The sequence below is a fragment of the Vipera berus genome (genome assembly GCF_964194415.1).
Source record: "Vipera berus genome assembly, chromosome: 3".
NCBI classification, from domain to species: domain Eukaryota; kingdom Metazoa; phylum Chordata; class Lepidosauria; order Squamata; family Viperidae; genus Vipera; species Vipera berus.
In genome coordinates, this window is record NC_138204.1 from 116,120,727 (window position 1) to 116,143,138 (window position 22,412).

General features: G+C 39.3%; 1 protein-coding gene across 1 annotated transcript in view; it reads left to right on the top strand.

The window, feature by feature from the left end:
- Positions 1-22,412, top strand: part of RXRG (retinoid X receptor gamma) — a gene marked incomplete at both ends in the record, with an annotated part of 49,468 nt that overhangs the window by 18,471 nt on the left and 8,585 nt on the right. The window contains 6 exons of the mRNA XM_081322150.1: positions 8,306-8,450; positions 8,982-9,161; positions 11,190-11,359; positions 13,631-13,760; positions 16,949-17,081; positions 19,319-19,410. Of these exons, the coding sequence (XP_081178276.1) occupies positions 8,306-8,450; positions 8,982-9,161; positions 11,190-11,359; positions 13,631-13,760; positions 16,949-17,081; positions 19,319-19,410 (850 nt within the window). The remainder of the gene's footprint in view (positions 1-8,305; positions 8,451-8,981; positions 9,162-11,189; positions 11,360-13,630; positions 13,761-16,948; positions 17,082-19,318; positions 19,411-22,412) is intronic.

The following is a 22,412-nucleotide window of genomic DNA, read 5'->3' on the forward strand; positions in this document are numbered from 1 at the left end:
GTGTGGAAAATAGTCAAACAAAAACAACCCCAATCCTGTTTATCTAATTTAGGTCCTCCTAAGTTGTCATGAAATGGCCTTCAGAACAAGGCTGTAATGCCAAGCTGTCGTGTTGAATAGCTCAGAGAAGTGTGCTACATGTGCTTTTCTGCTAATGGGATGAGGCAGCTGGTCCTAAGGGATTAGCAAGCAGCCAGCTAATGGATTTGGATTCAAGCTGCTGTCCCAAATGACATACATCATTGAAGTTAGCATGCGGGAACCAGACTGCAAATATTGTTAAGGAAACCCCAAGACCCTCTATATTAGAATTTGGAAATACAATATAAGAGAAATGATAGGAACAAAATTAGGCCTCCTCTTCTTTCTTTTTCAAACTATTAAAATGCATCTTAGAATCAGTGCAGAAAGAAAGCAGGAGTCCATAACCATCTAAAATGGATTAAATTAATAGCTATTTATTTATTTATTTCTCTCTCTCTTTCTCTCTCTCTCTCTCTCTCTCCTCTTCATTTTTCACATATTGAGTCTGGTCAGTTATATTCTCTTTCTCTCATACACACACAAAAAAGTCTAACGTTGGTAATAACCAGTGCTTTTTTTGTAAAAGAAAAAGGTGCCGGAACTCACACATGTCATATAACCCGCCATGCCTAACCTACAAGGTTCCATCCAAAAAAGGTGCCGGAACTCCGTTCTGAGCGTTCTATGAGAAAAAAAGCCCTGGTAATAACTCCTCTTTAAGGAAGACTAATTCATACGTTTACAGGCATGTTATTATATTGATCATTTGCAATAATGATTAAAGATGTTTCAATGGCTTTCTCCTTGTTGCCACACAGAGAAGTTCTGTATTTCATCTGCAATATTTTCTGGCACCAGATGCCTTAAGGAAACACATTGCCATAGTTTCTACACCCAAGCCCTCAAAACTATTTGGGGTATAATAAATACCACTTTTCTTTTACCAGTGAAAGAATCACTGCCCTGCTCCATATTGCCTTTGCACTTGGAAAAGGAAAATACTACAAAGCTGTGAAGCTAATTTTTCTCTTCAAAGTCCACCTTTTCAAAGAAAGGCTAGTTTGTTATAATTTGTTAAAATTTCAAATATAACACATTTGAGTAGGAAATAAATCAGTTCAGCCAATGTTGTGAAATCGTAGTGCTCCAAAGCTGCTTTCTAAGAAATTATTTATATGGAGCTATCTTCTGGGATGGAGGAAAGTTAGAGCTCTTCCTTCTATACCTATAGCGAATAGAATCAGCCCACTCGGAGCTAATACGGCCCTACTCACTGCCAGAGAGCCTGAGGGAAGAATGCAAGGTCCCACTAGTGGTGCTGCTCTGCCATCTCCTGGTCTCCTCCGCTCTTCTGCCATCAGTCAGACTGGAAACCAAGTTATCATTCAGGATAATATAAAGAATAAATTTCTGTTTCCCTACTCCATGTCAGAAGCATAGTACAGTTTTTCCTCAACCCTATCTTTTTAAAACATTTCTTTTACTTAAAAGAAGCACAAAGAAGCACATAGAAAATGGAAGGTAACCCATCCACCCCTACTTTCACAACTGTTAACAGGAAAGTGTGTACAGAATATAGAACATACCGTCATCACATGCAGAAGGGAACAGCCAGAGGATTCGGGAGGGAAACTGCTTATAAAATTCCACGTTTTTGTTTCTTGATTAGATTTTGGGATATTTAGAGTGGTGGTGGCATAGTAGTTAAAATGCAGGACTGCCAGCTAACTATGCCCACTGCCAGGAGTTCAATCCTGGCCAGCTCAAGGTTGACTCAGACTTCCATCCTTCCAGGTCAGTAAAATGAGGATCAAGATTGTGGGAGGCCATATACTGACTTTATAAATCACTTAGCGAGTGTTGCAAAGCACCATTAAGTGGTATATAAGTCTAAGTGCTATTGCTATTTAAGTTGTAGAAAAGAAGGATGACAGGTTCAGGTAAACAGGAAGGTGCCATAGAGAAAATGGTCAGAAAATATTTTCCACTGCCAAAGATATTTGGAGCAGAAATAATAGGTAAACGTTTCAGTTACCTAGATTTTATTTAAATATAAATATATTTAATTCTTATAATTCTTTAATTTGACTCAATATAATTATAATTTATTTATTTTTATTAAATTGTGATAATGTCAAGGTTCTGACTGATGAACCCAACCAAGCAAACACCTTTGAGACATTCCAATCTCTTAATGTAAAACTTTATTGAATACATCATTCCAGCACATATAAAAGCAAAACCAGCTCTGGCAAACCCCAGCCCATACCCCTATAGTAAAAGTACAGAATTCCCCCTCCCATCCATGAACAGGTCACATTGCCCAATTAGGTGCAATTATATTGTTTTAAGAAAATGTCTCTGAGTCAGGTTAAACACATGGTGACTCGTCCTTGATTCTTATGGTCTGTGTTCTTTATTTTTGTAGTAGTGGTGGGATTCAAATATTGAACAACTGGTTCTCTGTGTGGATGCCGCTTCCGGAAGTCCATTCTGGGCCTGGGCAACAAAAAATTAGCTACCGGTTCTGCCGAAGTGGTATGAACCGGATGAATCCCACCACTGCTTTGTAGCCGGCATTCCGTTTCCCCATCCTCCCCCCAAGTTCGTTGGCAAGCGAAGAAGCACAGCAAAGCGAGCTTCAAGCTTGACATATAATTCTTGTATTTGTAAGAATTATGATTAAATTGTGAAGGTAAGATCTGCACACTATCAAAACAGTCTACCTACGGTATGGGTGGAAGCTTAGATCCAACCTAAAAGTAAGGAGAAATTTTCTGACAATGAGAACAATTAACCAATTAACCAGCTTGCCTCCCAGAGTTGTGGGTCCTTCATCACTGGAGGTTTTCAAAATTAGACTCTAGAAACTTTTGACTGGGATACTATAAGGCTCCTGACTTGAGTAGTGGATTGGACTAGAAGACCTCTGAGATCTCTTCCAGCCCTATGATTTTATGTTCTAAATTGTGTGTCCACCATCTCTGAAGGTTTTTAACCCTAGGCAGGCTGACCACTGCTTAAGCCACTACATTATGGGCCAGTGTTTTGTTCCAGCCTACGACCGGCCCTGTTTGAATGTCAGGGACAACCCCTTTTTATAGTCAACAGGCTGGAAAAACCCAACCAAATTTATTTACAAAGAGATCAAAAGTTCAAACAAGAGTTAAACCAAAAAGTTCAAACAAGAGTTAAACAGGAATAATAGACCAGGACTCTAGCAGATCTTCAAACGGTTGCCTTCAGCAACCAGCACCTCCCACACCTTCCCCTTTTATCAGCAGTCCCAAGGTGTGGCTTCTCATTGCCTTCTCCTCCTCTCACCAAGTTGCCTCATTGCCTTTCTCTGTTCTACTCTGCTGGATTGCCTCCTGCTTCTAGCGTCCCTGAATAGATCCAGCTGTGAATCATCTATGTCCAATACCTCGTGCTCACACGGTTGAGTCTGATGAGGAACATGATGGGAGGGGCCAGGCTGAGAGTCCTGCAGTGCATCAGAGCCTCCCTCTGACACCAAAGGCTCTCCAAACCCCTCCTCCTCCTCCTCTTCAGAATCATCAGACTTAGCTGCCAGTATCACAGGCTGACGCTGAATCACAACAGCCAGTTGAAATTTCATCTAAATATGACTAAATGTTACATTCTTTATGCATTTCTAAAATACGTTTCATTCTGTAATACACAGTTTTAAAACATTCTTTGGTACATTTGTTCATGTTAAAAACCAGAAAAATGGAACTCTGGAAATTGATTATATATAGACTTGTACATCATCCTAGGAATACAGATTGGGTAAATTCATAGAATTAACAATAACCAAATTCCACAAATCTGAATAATTTTTTGAGTTATATTTGTTTTTATGGCCACCCCTTGTTAAACAATGGCTTGAAGTGGACTTTGAAGAAGCTAGATTGAAAGAATATTGATAACATTTCTTCCTTTTTTGGAAAGTGCAGTATTTAGTAGCTAATCACTATTGCTCTGTTCTGTGCTTCATGAACTCTGAATTGATTAACGGAGTAATTAGTGCATGGAGGATTGCACAGTTTTTCCATTTGTATATATTAATAGGATAAACTTAATCTATCACTCAGTCTTGCATCTGGACACAAAATGCAAGCTTTGAAATTTGAAAAATGTGAACTTCAGACTACTTTCCATAGAATTGAATTGAAATGAATTGAATTGAATTTTATTTGGCCAAGTATGATTCAACACACAAGAAATTTGTCTCTGGTACAGAAGCACTCAGTGTGCATGCAAAGCAATGGAATAATAATAATAATAATAATAATAATAATAATAATAATAATAATAATAATAATAATAATAATAATAATAATAATAATAATAATAATATACCAATAAAGGGGGGAGTAAAGATCATAAGTATAAATAATAATAGTACAGGCATACTACATGGGTAAATACACATAGACATTAGATAGCACTCTAAGAATTAGATGTTCAGCAAAGTGATAACATGGGAAAAAACTGTCCATGTGTCTAGCTGTTTGGCATACAATGCCCTCCATCCTGAGGGGTGGAGTTGAAACAGTTTATGTCCAGGATGTGAGGGGTCTACAGATATCTTCTCAGCCTTTCTTTGACCCACACAATATACAGGTCTTCTGTAGAATGCAGGCTGTTTGTGATTGTTCTTTCTGCAATCTTAACTATCCGTTGGAGTCTGTACCTGTCCTGTTTGGTTGCTGTACCCAACCAGACAGTTGTAGAAGTACAAGTGACAAGACTCAATAATTCCTCTATAAAACTATATCAACAGCCCCTTCGGCAGTCTGAACTTCCTGAGTTGATGCAGGAAGAACATTCTTTTTGCCCCTTTTTAATGATGGTTTTAATATTGTGTCCATTTCAAGTCCTGGGAGATTATAGAACCCAAAACTGAAGAACTGTATTGCTGATACTATGCTTTCATATATAGTAAAAGTTGTAAAATAGAAGGGCTCCTCCTAAAATCCATTCTCATCTCTACTTATTTCAGTATTAAGCATTTTCAGCTTTAGATTGTTCCAGCTACACCATAGGGCCAGGTGTTCAACCTCTCGTCTCTGTGCAGATTTATCACCATACTGAATGAGGGCAATGACCGTTGTATCATCTACAAACTTCAGTACTTAAACAGAGGGTTCCCTTCTGGTGCAGTCGTTGATATATAGAAAGAAGAGCAATGGGGGCCATCACGGTGCCTGCGGATGTAGGAAGGTGAGCTCCATCTTCTGCGTCCGAATTCACCCCACTGGGGGACCCTGAAAAGGGTCGAAAGTCACCCTGTAGGGGTGACAAGCAAGGAGGGGACCTCCACTTGATCGCAGGAGAGCGGCAGCCCTTCCGCTTGATCCATGGCAGCCCTCCAAACTGATGGGGGAAAGACCGGCAATAGCAATATGGCTCGTCACTAAGCTGCTGACAGTTGAAGATAAAATTACTACCAAGTACCTTTAAAGCAACGCGGAGGAAACTGGCAGAGATCTGATCTTCTCCTTAAGACTTTAAATATCTTTTCCTGAAATAGCTGCCCAAAGTATTTTTCCCCCTGTGAAGAGAGAGGGAAGGGAATTTCTACCCCTCCCTCTTAAGAACAGTGGCAACTGACTACCCAGGGGAAACAGAGCAATTATAAGAATAACTTTAATCTAATTGGATGCATATACTTTTGAAATTTGGAGACTAAAAGTTTTCCTATTTTTACTGGAGACATTGGTTTTTATCTAAAAAGAAAAGAAATAAACCTTGAAAAACTATTATAAAAACTGTGGACTTAAAAAGTTTTAAATGGCATTGGTGACATCTTGAGGTGAAGTATGGTATTACAACTTGTTATTGATTAAAAGAGAATTGGCTTGAAGCCCAGACTCTAGAAAAAACTCTTTTGACCTTGACAGATACCACCTGTGAAAAACTCAGCTGTAAAGAAGGAACTTTAGGGTGGCATATCTGGCCTTTTTGAACTATGAAGGTAAACCCTTACTGATTTTTGGAGTTATATGTGGGGAATTGCTTTTCTATTTCTTTACATGAGAAGTATCTGTTATTAAATGAGATGATGGAATACTTTGGACTATAAATTCTTACTTGGCAAACAATTTCCACTATAAAGACTACCTACAACAAGTGAAATAGATGTCCCATACCTAGTTATAAAAAACAAAAAAACCCACTATTTTTAACTTAACATATTATCAAGAGAATATGGATGAAGATCAGGAAAAAGGCCCCAGATCTCTGGTCCTTTCGTTGTGACCTCAAAACATTTCTTTTCCATCAGGCTGACCTGGACTGACAATAGGGTTGTTTTTTAAAAAAATGTTTTTAATATTTTATCACTGGGGCTTGTTAGTTTAATCTTTTTTAACATTTGTATTATTGTGTTTTATTGTTGTTAGCCGCCCTGAGTCCTTCGGGTGATAGGGCGGCATATAAGTCCCAATAATAAATAAATAAATAATCCTTTCTATGTTGAAATCAATACATGAAACCATTCTTTCAGCTTGTAACAAAATAAGATGCAACATAAAGGAACAAGATGCCAGATTAGATATAACAATCCAGATCTTGACCACAACCAAAGAACTAACAATGCAGAAAGTAACAGGAGAAGTTAAAGAACTAAATACTAAGACAGGGGACCCAATTGATCAACAGATCCAGCCAATGGAAAAATCAGAAAAGGGAGTGACAACATTGAAAATGGAAAAGACTTTTTACATAAATCAGAAGAAATTTGAGGAAAGGGAAGAAGAACAGATTGAATGGAAGATAAACCTATCAGGACAATTGTGGGAAATTGGAGTAACAGGGAGGCAATTAAATGAATAGAAATGGGCTAGTTCTTCCAAAAAAAACTGTAACCAAATGGTCTTTCTTATTCCAAATAATACATATAATAATAGAGGGAGAACTGTTTGAGGATTCAAATGTACTAACATGGAAGGTTAGTTGGCAAAGGAAGAAAACCAGAGTAAGGCTGAAAGAAACTAGGGTTTTGATCTATTAGAGGGGATTTTATACGACTGATTAGAGGGTTGAATATGGTGAAAAATAGATAATTTTTAGAAAATAATGTAACATTATAATTGAATAGGTAAGATGTGTAATAAGACTAACAGACTTTTGGTTTAATATGGTGGAAAATAGATAACTTTTAGAAAATAGAATAAGATTATATGCAAATAGATAAGATATGTATTTAGAATATTAGATTTTGTTATGAAAAGGGAAAAATGTAGAAGTTGAGATGAGGGAAACTTTGGTCACCTAAAGCTTGGAAATTATAAATACCAAATGTTAATTTGAATATTGATGGGAAATTAAAACCTGGGGAAAAAGCAATAACAGGAATTGATTGTATATAAGGGTTGAATGCAAACACAATTAAGATATGTATAAGCTAAAAATTATTGATAAATGTAACAAAGATTTTTTTTACTTAGTTGATAATAATAAGAACTATATTAGCCTAATATAGGATAGTAGATATTAAGGGAAAAAGAGAGGAAATATGTGATGTTGTAACTTGAGATTTGTGCTAAAGATTTATGTATGTTATTGAATTATTGATTACCCAGTCACCACGTTGCTTTTTAAGTGTTTAATTGTAAAATTAGAAAACTAATAAAATATTATAAAAAAGAAAGAAAGAAGAGCAATGGAGAGAGCACACAGCACTGAGATCTGTGTGTTAATTGCCTGTGTACTAAATGTTTTTTTCACTAGCTTCACCTGTTGTAAAAAAAATTGCAGTGGAAACAAGATTTCTGAGACAAATAAAAACTCTCTGGTTTTATTCATGTACATTTGTCTAGATTTTCAGAATATATGTCATGTCAGCTGAATATATTTGAATGTCTTATCAGTGTTATTAAAATTTGGCAGAACCAAGCAAAAAAAACCCCAACAACACTGTGTTCTATTACTGTATTACACAGACACATTTAGGATTCATATGAATCAGCAAATAAAGTAAGTTTAAAAATGCTTCTTTTTCTTCTTTTGCCACATTGCATAAAGTTGTTTTCCTTGAATTGCCGGGTAATGGTGGTTATTTTCTAAACTTGTGTTAACAAATACTTCGTGAATGAAGTCTGCTTGATCCCAGAAAGTATAATGCTCACATGTTCAGCTCCCATAGGGAAATGCCAAAAGAAGATTATGCCTTGGATAGTCTATGCCGTCCTGGATGTTGGATCACAGATGGAACATCAATCTGAGGTTGTGTAACCCATTTTGCTTTTATTCCCTTATGCTCCCATTTTAGTCCAGTATCATGAACAGTGATGGCATCTCTGAAGATACCAAGCCTTTGCCAAATTTCCAACAGATGGGATCCTTGAATTATTCATCCCCAAGTCCAGGATCCCTGACAAAGCATGTCTGCGCAATTTGTGGAGACAGATCATCAGGTATCCACAGCTTGCGTGTCAAGGGGACTATCTGGGAAGTATTAAATAACTATTATCCTATAATATTGCCTCAGGATTCTTCCCGCTGTATAGCGCTTTCAGTTGGTCATGCCAGAAAGTATCTCTAGTGTTTCTTCATTAAGAGTAATATCATTCTTAATGCATAGATTTTGAGAACATTGGACTATTGTTTTGAGGCCAATTATTTTTAGGAGCTGATGAGGGGTGTTAACTGCTCTCGCAAACTAACAGTGCTAAAACATCCATGTCTCACATAATTTCACTCCTTTCTCTGTTTGGCTGCTATTCTGATCACATCTGGGTCCTTCCCAGTCTTCTGCATCACAGTCTGGCCTCTTCCCTATACAGTTTTCTTAGTCCTCTCAGGCATATTGAGTGGTTCTGTATTTAACCATTTCTGAAACAAAATGCCCTGATAGTTTGAATGTCCAATTTTAAAACTACAGAAAACATTTAAACCTGCTTATATATCCCAATGGGAATTTGCTAATGTGTGTTGCTGTTTTGTAGGGAAGCACTATGGGGTGTACAGTTGTGAAGGCTGCAAAGGATTCTTTAAGCGGACAGTAAGAAAGGACCTTGTCTACACATGTCGAGATAATAAAGACTGTCTGATCGACAAGCGACAGCGAAACCGTTGCCAGTATTGCCGCTATCAGAAATGTCTAGCAACAGGCATGAAAAGAGAAGGTATGTTACTAGGGTATACACATATATGAACATATATGCTAAGATATGCACACACAAACCATCCTTAATTATATCAGAAGAGCCATTCCCCATCATCCAGTCAGAGCTGAAGAAGCTTCTTGGATGAGAAGCAAAACATCTTCAAAGAAAAGCAAGAAAGTCCAGTTGCCTTGTGAAAAAAAGAACACCTTTGGGAGAACCATGACCTGGATGAGTGAGAATCTCCATAGACATCTCTCATAGACCCATTGTTTTCTTCTTTGTCTGGAATAGATGAATCAATCCTCCATCAACTGAAAGTCAGCCACTGCTAGGTAGTTTACTCTATACGTTTGATGCTCTGCCATTTTGAAGAATATAGGAAATGTGTTCTGAAGTCTCACTGTGGCAGTCACAGCAAGGACTGAAAGAAAACAAGATGCAATTCATAAATTAAAACTCTATCTATTTTATACTTTGCCAAGTATAAAATGGATGTGGGTTTCCCCCCCCTAAACTGTCACTTCCTCTAAGAGGGAGAGGGAGCGATATAGAGGGGAGGGAGGGAGAGAGAGAGAGAGAGAGAGAGAAACTATAGGTGTATAGTACAGGCCACCTAACCAAGCAGAGAAAGTAAATGAATGTTTTGCTGATCAGTTAAATGAGGTGTGCCAAAAACATACCATTGTGGGGGACTTTAACTACCCTGACATCAACTAGGCGACATCCTGCAGCAAGCGAGCCTACTCCAAAAAATTAAGAAGAATTCAATGTGTGGAAATCCTAAAGAGAAAAGCAATATCTGGCCAGAATTCTACAACCACTGGGAATAATGGTGGCTCACAAACCAACATCAATACTCCAACAAGAGCTGTACAGAACCAAGGACAAAATACTGAAGGAAGAGAACAGCAATGTAATCCATAAGATCAAATGCAACAACTGTGACCAAATTTATGTTGGACAAACAGGACAACTAAAAACAAGAATCCACGAGCACCGACTACAGCCAACCAGCATGACCGCAAATCCCTGATCTCAACTCACAGTGACATCAAGCAACAAAAATCATTGGCCATGCCACCACATACCACACAGGCAAATTTGTCAATGCCTGATATTCAGCGAATAGGTCAATCAAAAAACATGTCAATCTGGAACCAACCTACGAGCTCGTAAGGAGCCAGATTAATTGGGCAACCAACCCATCACTGCACCAACCACCTCCTCACTTGGTGACCTTCACATGACATGACCATCCAGTCACATGACCAACTGACCACGTCATCACTTAGGATAGATAAAAGTGGAGGGAAACTGAGACTGAAGATGTTGCTTAGCCTGGTGACGAAACGTTTGGAAGCCAAACAGCAAGCTTGGAGAACAAACCAACAACAACAAAAAGGAAAGTATAAAAAAATGGAAAGCGTTGCTCATAACAAAAACAGAACTAGAATACAGCCTACTTCTTGGTAAATTAGAAAAATATGGTATAGATAGCATCACCTGCAGATGGATTTGTAACTGGCTAAGAAACCATACTCAATATGTAGACCTCAACATAACTATACCCATATGGAGGGAAGGATGCAGGTTCTGTCTTGGGCCCAGTACTCTTCAACATCTTCACAAATGATCTAGACGAGGGAATAGAAGGGGTACTCATCAAATTTGCAGATGACACCAAGCTTGGGGGGGGGGGAATGGCTAAAACTTTGGAATCTAGACTCAATATTCAGAAGAATCTTGATAGACTTGGATATTGGGGTCTATCCAACAAAATGCAATTCAATGTTGAGAAAAGTAAGGTCCTGCATTTAGACAGGAAAAAAAATCCCTCATAGTCATTGCTGAGGAAAGTCTTATTAGAATAACTGCCTGAATATAGAAATGAATCTAAGGAAGAAGAAAACCCTATTCTGGACGTAGGCACCCTCCTGATGGGTGGGGGTCAGAGATAATGTAAGGAAGTCATAGCATGAAGGTGTGATTATATTTCAGGAGTGGAGAGTGACAAAATTCTTGTGGACCTTTTCTTTGTGCACTAAGCGGTTCAAGAAGAGAGGCAGAGAAGCAGAGAGCGGAGTGAGAATGAAGTGGAATGTACAAGCAGCAATGGTGGAAATCTTGAAGATATGCCTGTGGAAAGAATTTTAGAAGCTGAAATGGCAGTTGAACCAAAGTCTGAGTCATATGGTGATGTGAGCGCAGAAACCTCGGTAAGTGAGATTGATTTCGGTGCTGTACCTTAGGCTATGCGTAACTGTGAGTTATGTGAGTAACAATGAATATCGTGAATAAAACACATGAATTAATGCACATTCAGAAAAATGACCTCTTTGGCAACTGCACTATAGGTTCATAATCTAAGATATTTTTAACAATTGGTAATGATAGACACCTTGGGTCTTATGACATACACAAGCAGAAACTTGAAAGTTAGGACAATAGAATCTGTCCATTTTGGTTTCTCTTTGTCTAACAAAGTACTAATCTGAAGTTGCTTGTTCCGCCTCTTTTTCCAGACACAAACATGGGGAACATAAGTTGTTTGGATTTCCTCATGATACGTTGTATTTAGCTAAGTGTTAAGCTTCTAGAGCAGACATGTCAAACACAAGGCCTGGGGGCCGGATCCGGCCCGTGAAGTGGTTTCATGTGGCCCGCGAAGCCATCCTGGAAACAGTGAGGGAATGGCCCCCACTGCCTTGGCCCTGGCCCAGAGACCCTCCTTCTGCCAGAGACCCTCAGATCTGTCCCACTCCTGCCCAGGCCCCCCATAGGCACCCTTGATGCGAACGACGTAGAGCTGGCCATGCCCACCCAGTAGGCCATATGCACTCTAGCCATGCCCACCCAGTAGGCCACGCCCACCCTGGCCATACCCACCTGGCCCCTTGAGGGCAACCGCAATGCTGATGCGGCCCTCAATGAAATTGAGTTTGACACCCCTGTTCTAGAGGGTATTTATTTTAAATAAAAGTTTTTTTGCTTTACTAACATTGCTTGGGTTGAATTCCCAATCTCAGGAATGCTCGTATGTACATGCAATGCTTTCTCATTCATTCATTCATTCATTCATTCAATTTCCTGACTTTATTATTTTTATAAGTAGCTCAAAGAGACTTCAGCCTCCTATTTTCCCACAAAAACAACCCTATGAGGTGGCTTGGGCTTCCAACATCATAAAACCTTAACCTTTGCTCCTCCCTCCCCTCACCAAAGCCAGAAAGCAGAAGAAATTGAGAATTCAACTTAATTCTGATCTGTTAGCAGCTAAAGAATTTTGTGAGCAACCACAGCCAAAAGGGCAGTAGTTAAATTCACAGAGGTCGTCACCAATCCTGCATAATGGGAGAATTCCTTACTTGGAACCAAGCTGTCTTGGGCTGATCTCCTAGGATGAAATAGAAGAAAGGCACCCCAGATTCAATGCCTGGGCTGCTGTTTCTGCAAATGTGCAAGCCTGGCATTTGGGCAGTGTTTCAGATTGTTAAAATGCACCTTTGCTTAATATGGGTATGGCTATGGATTGCATCCGCTCAAAATCCTGCTCTGTGGTTGGCTTTCCTGCATTGCTGCATTTATTTCTATTTATTCTATATTGTATTCTATTTTAGATGCTTCTTAGCCAATCCTTACAGACTAGTTTCCTTGAGACTAGTTCTGCATTTTGGAAAGATTTCCCTTATTTAAAGTCGCTCTCTCAATCCTTTTTATTCTAAGCCATGAGAAACACATCCATAATTCTCTTTGTTGTTCTGTTCCCTAATAAAGTACTATTTTAAACATACATTTTGGTGCCAATGTATGTTTTATAATCTGCTTCAGATTCTGCTTTGTTGATTGGCCACCAGTATCATGTCATAGAGGGATGCGGTGGCTCAGTGGGTTAAGACACTCAGCTTGTCAATCAGAAGGTCGGCAGTTTGGCGGGTCGAATCCCGAGTGCCGCATAACAGAGTGAGCGCCAGTTACTCGTCCCAGCTTCGAAAGCACGTAAAAAATGCAAGTAGAAAAATAGGGACCACTACGGTGGGAAGGTAACAGCGTTCCGTGCGCCTTTGGCATCTAGTCATGTCGGCCACATGACCACGGAGACGTCCTCGGACAAGCGCTGGCTCTTCGGCTTTGAAACGGAGATGAGCACCGGCCCCTAGAGTTGGAAAGGACTAGCACGCATGTGCGGGGGAACCTTTACCTTTACCTTTTTATCATGTCATAGTCTGACCTTTAGACTTTTCAGTTGACAGAAAGGCAACTTTGTTCTTTTTCCTTTTCTTTCCCTGGCTGAGGAAATAGGGGGAAAAGATGGCAGAAAATACCAATTGAAAACAAGAATTACTCCATCTGTTCTTGGGTAGATAGACAATATGGAAAGACTCTTAGAGTAGATTTAAGAGGAGGACTGTTAGTTTCTAAAATTAGATTTATAGAAAAAATAACCCCAAAAAGGTTTTTGCTGGCTTATGTACTTGTTTCTCCCTTAGACCAATGATCCTGTCACCAATATTTGCCATGCAGCTGATAAACAGCTTTTCACATTGGTTGAATGGGCCAAGCGGATTCCACACTTCTCAGACCTGACATTAGAAGATCAAGTTATCCTCCTCCGAGCAGGTAATGGCTTGTAGGCTTCCTCTTTGCCATTGCTTTCCTTGAATGATCAACACAGCACCAGAAGCTGGAAAACGTGCATGATGTAGCTGTAGGTTGTAGCTGATGAAATGACTTAGATGAGGGAATAGAAGGGGAACTCATCAGCTCTGCAGATGACACTAAACTGGCAGGAATAGCCAACACCCCAGAAGACAAGCTCAGGATCCAAAAAGATCTTGACAAACTTGAACAATGGTCCCTATCCAACAAAATGAGTTTCAATATGGAAAAAAGGAAAGTTTTACATTTAGGCAGGAAAAATCAAAGGTACAAGTATAGATTAGGCGAGACCTCGCTTAAAAACAGTTAACTGTGAGAGGAACCTTGGAGTCCTAGTGCATGATCACTTGAATATGAGCCAGCAGTATGCAACAGCAGCCAAAAAAGCTAATACAATCCTGGATTGTATAAACAGGGGCATAAAATCAAGATCACACGAAGTATTAATACAGCTTTATAAAACCCTAGTAAGACCACACCTGGAATACTGCAACCAATTTTGGTCACCATATCACAAAAAAGATGTTAAGACTTAGAAAAAGTTCAGAGAAGAGCAGCCAAGATGATCAAAAGCCTGGAGACTAAAACAGATGAAGAACAGCTGCGGGACTTGGGTTTGGCTAGTCTAAAGAAAAGAAGAAATAGGGGAGACATGATAGCAGTGTTCCAGTATTTGAGGGGCTGCCACAAAGAAGAGGGGGTCACGTTATTCACCAAAGCACCAAAGGGCAGGACAAGAAACAATGGTTGGAAACTAATCAAAGAGAGAAGCAACCTGGAATTAAGGAGAAACAGTGAGGACAATTAACCAGTAGAACAGCTTGCCTCCAGAAATTGTGGACACAACATCACTGGAGGTTTTTAAGAAGAGACTATTCACTAGACAGTCACTTATCTGAAATGATATAGGTTCTCCTGCCTGAGCAGGGGGTTGGATTAGAAGATCTCCAAGGTACCTTCCAGCTTCTATTCTATTCTAATTATCCACTTGCACATTAACTCATAAAACAATTCACTTTTTTCTAAATTTTGCAAGGCATTTTGTTCTCCCAGAAGGTAAAACAATTTCCCATTTGGGAAATAATGTGAACAGAATATGGGTAGAGGCAAGAAAGAAATGCTCAGCCCTTCAGAAATTGGGCTGCTATTCAGCTTCCTCATATTTTCATATAATCCGATCCTCTTACTTTCTCTATGTCTGGTTTTCAGCTCAAAAAGTAGTACTTTTGTACTACTGATTGTAAGACTCTCTCATCCCAAATCCCAAAGGGATGAGATTCTGAACCTTACTTCATGCTGCACTCCTGAAATAAAGCCCAAAGTTGTCAGGAAAAGGTAGATGGTGGCTTTTGGAATTGTGTACTGTATGTAAACAAACCTCAGAGCTTAACAAGACAGAATGGTAGGATTTGTTCTGTCTTAAGGCTGAAAGGAAGTTCTTCATCTTGCCAGCCAGAGGGCAGTGGAGCAGTTACTACCAGGACGGTTATGGGTAATATTATGAGCCTCTAATCTAATCTTCTAAATTCTCAGGCAGTCCTAGACTTACAACCATTTGTTTAGTGACCATTCAAAGTTACAGTGCACTGAAAAAATGTGACATTGCTCACACATATGACTGTTAGAGCATCTCTGTGGTCATTGGATCAAAATTCGGATGCTTGGCAACTTGTTCATACTTACGACCGTTGCTGTATCCCAGGGTCGTGTGATCACCTTTTGCTAGCTTCTGACAAGCAAAGTCAATGGGGAAGCCAGATTCACTTAACAACTGCGTCACTAATACTAACTGCAGTGATTCACTTAACAACTGTAGCAAGAAAGGTTGTCAAATGGGGCAAAACTCATTTAACAACTGCCTTGCTTAGCAACAGAAATTTTGGGCTCAGTTGTGTTCATAAGTCAAGGACTACCTGTACTTGGAAAAAGCCATCTGCCTGGTTGGATGTGATTATACAGCCCCCATGGATACTGAAGTATGGTCATGCTGGTTGTGTCATCCATGATCTATAGAATTACGCACCAAGTAAAATGACTGTCCTTTGTGCATTTGTTTAAAATAAGATTGAAGGTTTTGATGGTTTGTTTGTAGGTTTGTTTTTTTAGTATTGGAAAGTAGTAAGACACATTCTTCTCCAATTACATTGCGAAGCAGTAAAGTCCAGTAACTTCTTCTAAACATTTACTGGTTTACTAATATCTGGTGTCCCTATGCAGTGTTGTGATTCAGGGTCAGCCTGTGGGTTCGGCAGTTGGGTCGGACGACTCAGAGGAGGAGGAGGGGGGTGTTGAAGAGCTTGCTGATGATGGCCTTGAGGCTCCGCAGAGCCCTCAGCCGGGCCCCTCCCACTTGGTCATGACGGAGACCCAGCTGTGTGAGCCTGACAGCGTGGATGAAGATGACCCACAGCTGGCCCTGTTCAAGGACGCCCGATGCAGGAGGCAGTCAATCAGGAGTAAACAGAGGAAGGAAATGGGGCACCTCGGAAGGAGGCAGAGAGAGGCCACGCCCTGAACTGTATTAAAGGGGAATGTGTGGCAGGGCTGGTTTGCTGAAGGCAACCGCTTGGATAGTTCCTGTTTCATAGCTCCTGTTTCATGGTTGGTGTCTTGTCTTGCTCTGTTTTATGTTAATAAATTTGGCAGGCTTTATTCCAGCCTCTTGCTGTTTGTAAAGGGGTTGTCCCTGCTTTTGCTGCAGGGCCGGTAGCAGGCTGGTACAGAACATGCAGAAAGGTATTTATTCAATAGCATGTCATGGCTCTGAATTCCCTGCAAAGTTTATGCCACGAGATGCAAACATTTTCTAAGAAGGTGCAAAATGAGAAATAGATTTTCAATATCCATGCTATTCCTTCAGAATCAGACTACCTTTTGCCTTGTCACTTATTTCAGCTTCTGTTTTTTAAAAAGGATCTTTGTTGCTTATAAGCAGTACTGGGTTACTTGCACTTTTGCAAACACACTGGGCTCTCTGGGAGGAAGAATAGTTACAGGGATGAAATGAAATAAATAAAACTTTGCATACTCTAGTGTGTAGCATAAATTGGTCCAGTCAAGTTAACAGCCAGATGATCAAGCAGATTTTTTTTTTTAAAAAAACAACTCCTGGAAAAAATGTGTCTATCACTTTTATTTCCTTCTTTTAGGTTGGAACGAACTGCTGATTGCCTCTTTTTCTCATCGCTCTGTTTCTGTGCAGGATGGTATCTTACTGGCCACCGGCTTACACGTGCACCGGAGCAGTGCACACAGTGCTGGGGTGGGCTCCATATTTGACAGGTATGCTTTTATTCTTAACTCCAGCATTTGCATTTTCGTAGAGGACTTCTGGTTAGTTTTGGTAGAGTAAGAAAAGCCTAAATAAGGAAAATGTATTTCTGAAATCTGTAGGAAAGGAAAACTTGCCTGGGTTCATTCAGGGGGGACATTTACGAAACTTCTGTGCTCTAATTTTTTTCCCCTTCAAAAAAGTTTTTGATTTTCAGAAATAGCCTTAGGACTCACTCACATACCAATATATAACATGTTGTTAGTTCCCTGTTTTGCATATTATTCTGCAACTTCTTTGTAGACGGCTGGTTTCCAGCATTAATTTTTGTTCTTCTGCTTTAGGGATCAAGAGAAATAATAATAAAAAAATTAAACTGATGCTGACATTTTTTACCGACTATCCATTTCTTCTTACTCCAAGAGCACGACTGGAAATGATCCAGCTGCTATGAATGGGACAGCATGTTTGAATGAATTTAAATTCTTTCTATTCACTGGCCATCAGCTGTAGCCTTGGGCAAAAGCCACAGCTTAAGAACACCTAGTTAAATTCTCTTTATGAAAATATTAGTGGTCACTTTATTAAAAGTATACTGATTAACAAAAATATGGTATCTTATTTTTTCTGTAAGATTATATGTACATACTGCCTATAAAAGAGCATGTCTCAATTGCATGCCTCCCTCCTCTGTGATCTGATTATTATGAGACAATGTCAAAAAATAATGGATATGTTTAACACAGGTCTTTTACAGGAAAAGCAATTCCTTTTTCTGATGAATGGAATATGTTGATCTAAAGAAGATAAGGGAACACTTCAGTTTCCACCTATGTAGCCTAGATAACTAGGTAGTATATTATAAGAAAGAGGAAATACAGATACACAGGCACATTCTAAGTGTGCAAGCCATAGAAAGGATTAATAAAAAATTATCAGCGAGGTGGAATTAAAAAAAAAACTTCAGATAGGTGATATGGTAGGCTAAGCATATTTTATGAAATCCATATCAAATTAGCACTGCAAACATAATAGATAATAGGAGATTGGAAGGAATGATCTGCACCTCTAGTTGCACAACCAGGTCAAGAAGATGAACAATTTACAAGAATTTTTTGTTTGTGGCTTTAGTTATCGTTTTTCCTAATTTAATTCAAATGTTCCTTTAGAGTTGTCCTCTTTTGGAATAAATACATAAAATAATTGGGACAAAAATATGAAAGACATTGCAAAGTAATGAAGGCATGATATCACTTGACTGATACAGTTACTTGTTTAATGTATTTGGTAGTGCCCCATTCCCAATAGACTCCTGATGATATACCACATAAAACATACTCAAAGAGAATAAAAATTACACAGCAATCTCTAAAATTGCCAGAATTATAATAACATGGCTGTATCCCAGCTCTTAACATTTAACCATTAACAATTCTCTTGAAAGTTCTCTTTCCATCAACAGCCAAAATCCTGGCAAGGAAGGTGACAAGAAGTCTGTTCCAGAGAGTTGGAGACCCCATAGAGAAGCACTAACTTCTCCCTCTTCCCACAAATTTCTCACCAGGGTACCCACCTCTAGGACATGCAAACTGGATGAGTGGGTTATAGTTGAAACAGATAATTCCACAGGTATCTGCATTCCAAAACAGTGAGGGCTTTTATCACCGCTCAGATTGAAATCCCAGCTTGAAAAAAGGATAAAAAACAGAACCGAGCATCCATTTGCGTGAAGATTATTCCCGTTTAAAAAAAAAATCAGATTTTCCACAACCCTGAAATAGATGGGAGGACTACTGCAAAAATGCAGGTTTACTCTAATTGATTATAGTGTTGCATTGATGCTCCATTAAACAACAACAACAACAAACCACCTCCTGGTAATTCCACACTACTTAACCATGGAATGGGATAACTTGCGGTGGCCAACTCACAGGACAACTTGCTGCAGACAACTCACCATGGGACAATTCCACATGGGATAACTCCACATGATAAATGTTATTTGTCATACTTCTTTGACATTATTTCCATTTTTGTGGAAATGGACAAAAATGAAAATAATGTTGAAGAAACAACGGCAGACATTTATTGTGTTGAATTATCCCATGTGGATTTTCCCCATGGGGAGTTGGCCATGGCAAAATGGCTGTCCTAGACCCACTTAACCAATACTTAGAGTAGAAGCACCAGTGCTGCATACATATATCTTGATTCATTCATTCCCCTTCTCCCTTGTCTCTGTATGCAGGGTTCTTACTGAGTTGGTATCCAAAATGAAAGACATGCAGATGGACAAATCTGAACTGGGGTGTCTGCGAGCCATTGTCTTGTTCAATCCAGGTTAAGTATTGACTGTTGGGAAGGCTGCCATCTTCCTTAGGAAATTCTCATGCCTCTTTACATCCAACTAATTTAACCATTGGCTATCTTGGATTCTGAGAAGCAGCCAATATTTTTTTCTTGTGACTTTTTATAATTGATTTCTTTTTGTTGTTGTTGTTTTAAAATTGACTTTCAATGTTTGCCATTATCATGTTGCATTTATTGAGTCAGCAATGATCTATAAGAAACAATGGGGGGGAGTAGATGTATGGAAGATGAGTTTCAAAGAGGAAAGAGAAATGGAATGTCACATGAAATAGAATAGAGCTGGAAGGGACCTTGGAAGTCTTCTAGTCCAGCCCTCTGCTCAAGCAGGAGAACCTATACCATCTCAGACAGGTGAATGTCTAGTCTCTTCTTAAAAAATCTCCAGCGATGGAGCACCCAAGATTTCTGGAGGCAAGCTGTTCCACTGGTTAATTGTCCTCACTGCCAGGAAATTTCTCCTTAAGTCCAGGTTGCTTCTCTCTTTGATCAGTTTTCAACCACTGTTTCTTGTCCTACCCTCTGGTGCCTTGGTGAATAACGTGACCCCCTCTTCTTTGTGGCAGCCCCTCAAATATTGGAATACTGCTATCATGTCTCCCCTATTTCTTCTTTTCTTTAGACTAGACAAACTCAAGTCCTGCATCCATTCTTCATATGTTTTAGTCTTCAGGCCTTTGATCATCTTAGTTGCTCTTCTCTGAATTTGTTTCCAAAGTCTCAACATCTTTTTTGTGATATGGTGATGAAAATTGGCTGCAGTATTTTGGGTGTGGTCTTACTAGGGTTTTATAAAGCAGTACTATTACCTCATGTGATTGTATTAGCTTTTTTGGCTGCTGCTGCACACTGCTGGTTCTTGGTTAAGTGATCATCCACTTGGACTTTCACAGTTGCTGTTTTTAAGCCAGGTCTCGCCCAATCTGTACTTGTACCTTTGATTTTTCCTGCCTAAATGTAAAACCTTGCTTTTCTACACATTAAAACTCATTTTGTTGGATAGGGCCCATTGTTCAAGTTTGTTAAGATCTTTTTGGATCTTGAGTTTGTCTTCTGGGCTGTTGGTGGAGCCTTGTGGTACCCCACTGTGGATGTATTGCCACTGAGGACTACTTGTTGAGTACAGTTTGCCAGCCAACTACAGATTCATCTGGTGGTGATGTTATCTATTCCACCTTTTTCTAGCTTACCAAGAAGTAGGTTGTGATCTACTTTATCAAATGCCTTACTGAAAACTAAGTATACTGCGTCCACAGTATTTCACTGGTCTATAAGTTTAGTCACTTTGTTGAAGAATGAAATAAGATTGGTTTGGCATGATCTGTTTTTAACAAACCCATGCTGGCTACTGGTTATAACTTTGCTTCTAGTTGTTCGCAGATCTGTTTTTTAATTATCTTTTCTAGGATCTTCCCAGATATTGATATTAAATTGTTTGTTCTGTAGTTTCCTGGGTCCATTTTCCCCCCCTTTCTTGAAGATGGGAACCACATCAGAGTAGAGAAAAGAATTCAGACCTGGGTCAATAGAGATGCTCTGAACCAGCCAGGCAGCCTCGTCCCACCAAAAAACCCTCCTGAGCAACTGCCCGCTGAACTTTTATTCACCTCCCTCTTCTGAATACCAACATTACAAAAAACTCCATCAATCTCATACAAAATAGGATACATAGAGATAATTGGATACATAGTGAGAACTTCTCAGGTGCCTATGAGATCATACAAAAACAAGATACTAAAAGATATATGTGAAAGCTTTATCATAGCATTTCCCAAACCTCCCACATGCCTTTCTGTGTGAACCAGGAGAGTATGCTCATCACTGCAGCTCACATGGAGGCCAATAAGGGGGTTTGGGAAAGCTGAAGGCTGAGAGGCCAAATTCTTGGGAGGCCAAATTCTGGCCGTTCCCACACATCAGCCCTTTTCCAATCCTCAGGTACTTCACCAGTGCTCCAGAATTTTTGAAATATGTGGTGCAATGGTTCTGAGATAACATCTGCCAGCTTCTTCAGAACTTTGGGATGTAATCTGTGAGGCCCCGGTGATTTATATTTATCAAGGTTGGATAGGTGTTCTCTTACCATTTTCTTGCTTATTTTAATTTTTGTTTCTAATGTGTCTTTTGCAGTGGTTTTTTTTTGGTATGTTGGGCTATAATTTCTTTTTTTGTGTGAAGACTGATGTAAAGTATGAGTTAAGCAGCTCTGCGTTCTCCCTGTTGCCTGTTATTTCCTTGCCAACTTCTCTGTTTAGTAGACCTACTGTTTCCTTGACTTTTTTCTTGTTGTTAATATGTTGGAAGAAACTTTTTTTATTACGGTATCTATGATTTCTGTTGCAAGTCTTTGTTCATTCTGAGCCTTTTCTTTCCTGACTTCATCTTTGCATGTTCTGGCTGTCTGCTGATAATTGGTCTTAGTTATGTGCCCCTCTTTCCATTTTTTTGTATTTGTCCTTTTTGTCTTTCAGTTTGTCAGAGAGATGTTTGTGTAGCCATTTTAGTTTCTTCTTGAATTTCTTGTTTTTCTTTTTCAGTGGTATTGTGTTGGTCTGGGCTTTTATGATCGCATTTTTCAGAGTTTACCATGCTTTTTGGGTTGTTTTCCCCTTTAGGATTTTCTTCCATGGGATCTTTCCTAGGTTCTCTCTGATTTTGTTAAAGTCAACTCTTATGAGAAGAGTAGTTGAACAGAAATAGGGGAGGGGGGAGGGGCAGGAGAAAAAAAAAGAGAAGGGATTCTCCCTTCGTAAGATACAAAGGAAAAGGGGAATGCTGAGATTGTCCCAGTGTTCAGTACTGATCATATTACAACTTCTCAAGTTGCAACTGTAACTATGCCATTATTTTATTTATTTATTTATTTTTATTCCATTTATATCCCGCCCTTCTCCGAAGACTCAGGGCAGCTTACGCTATGAAAAAGCTACATGCCTTTTCATGGGTTTCTTAAAATGGGTAATAAAGTTTATTTA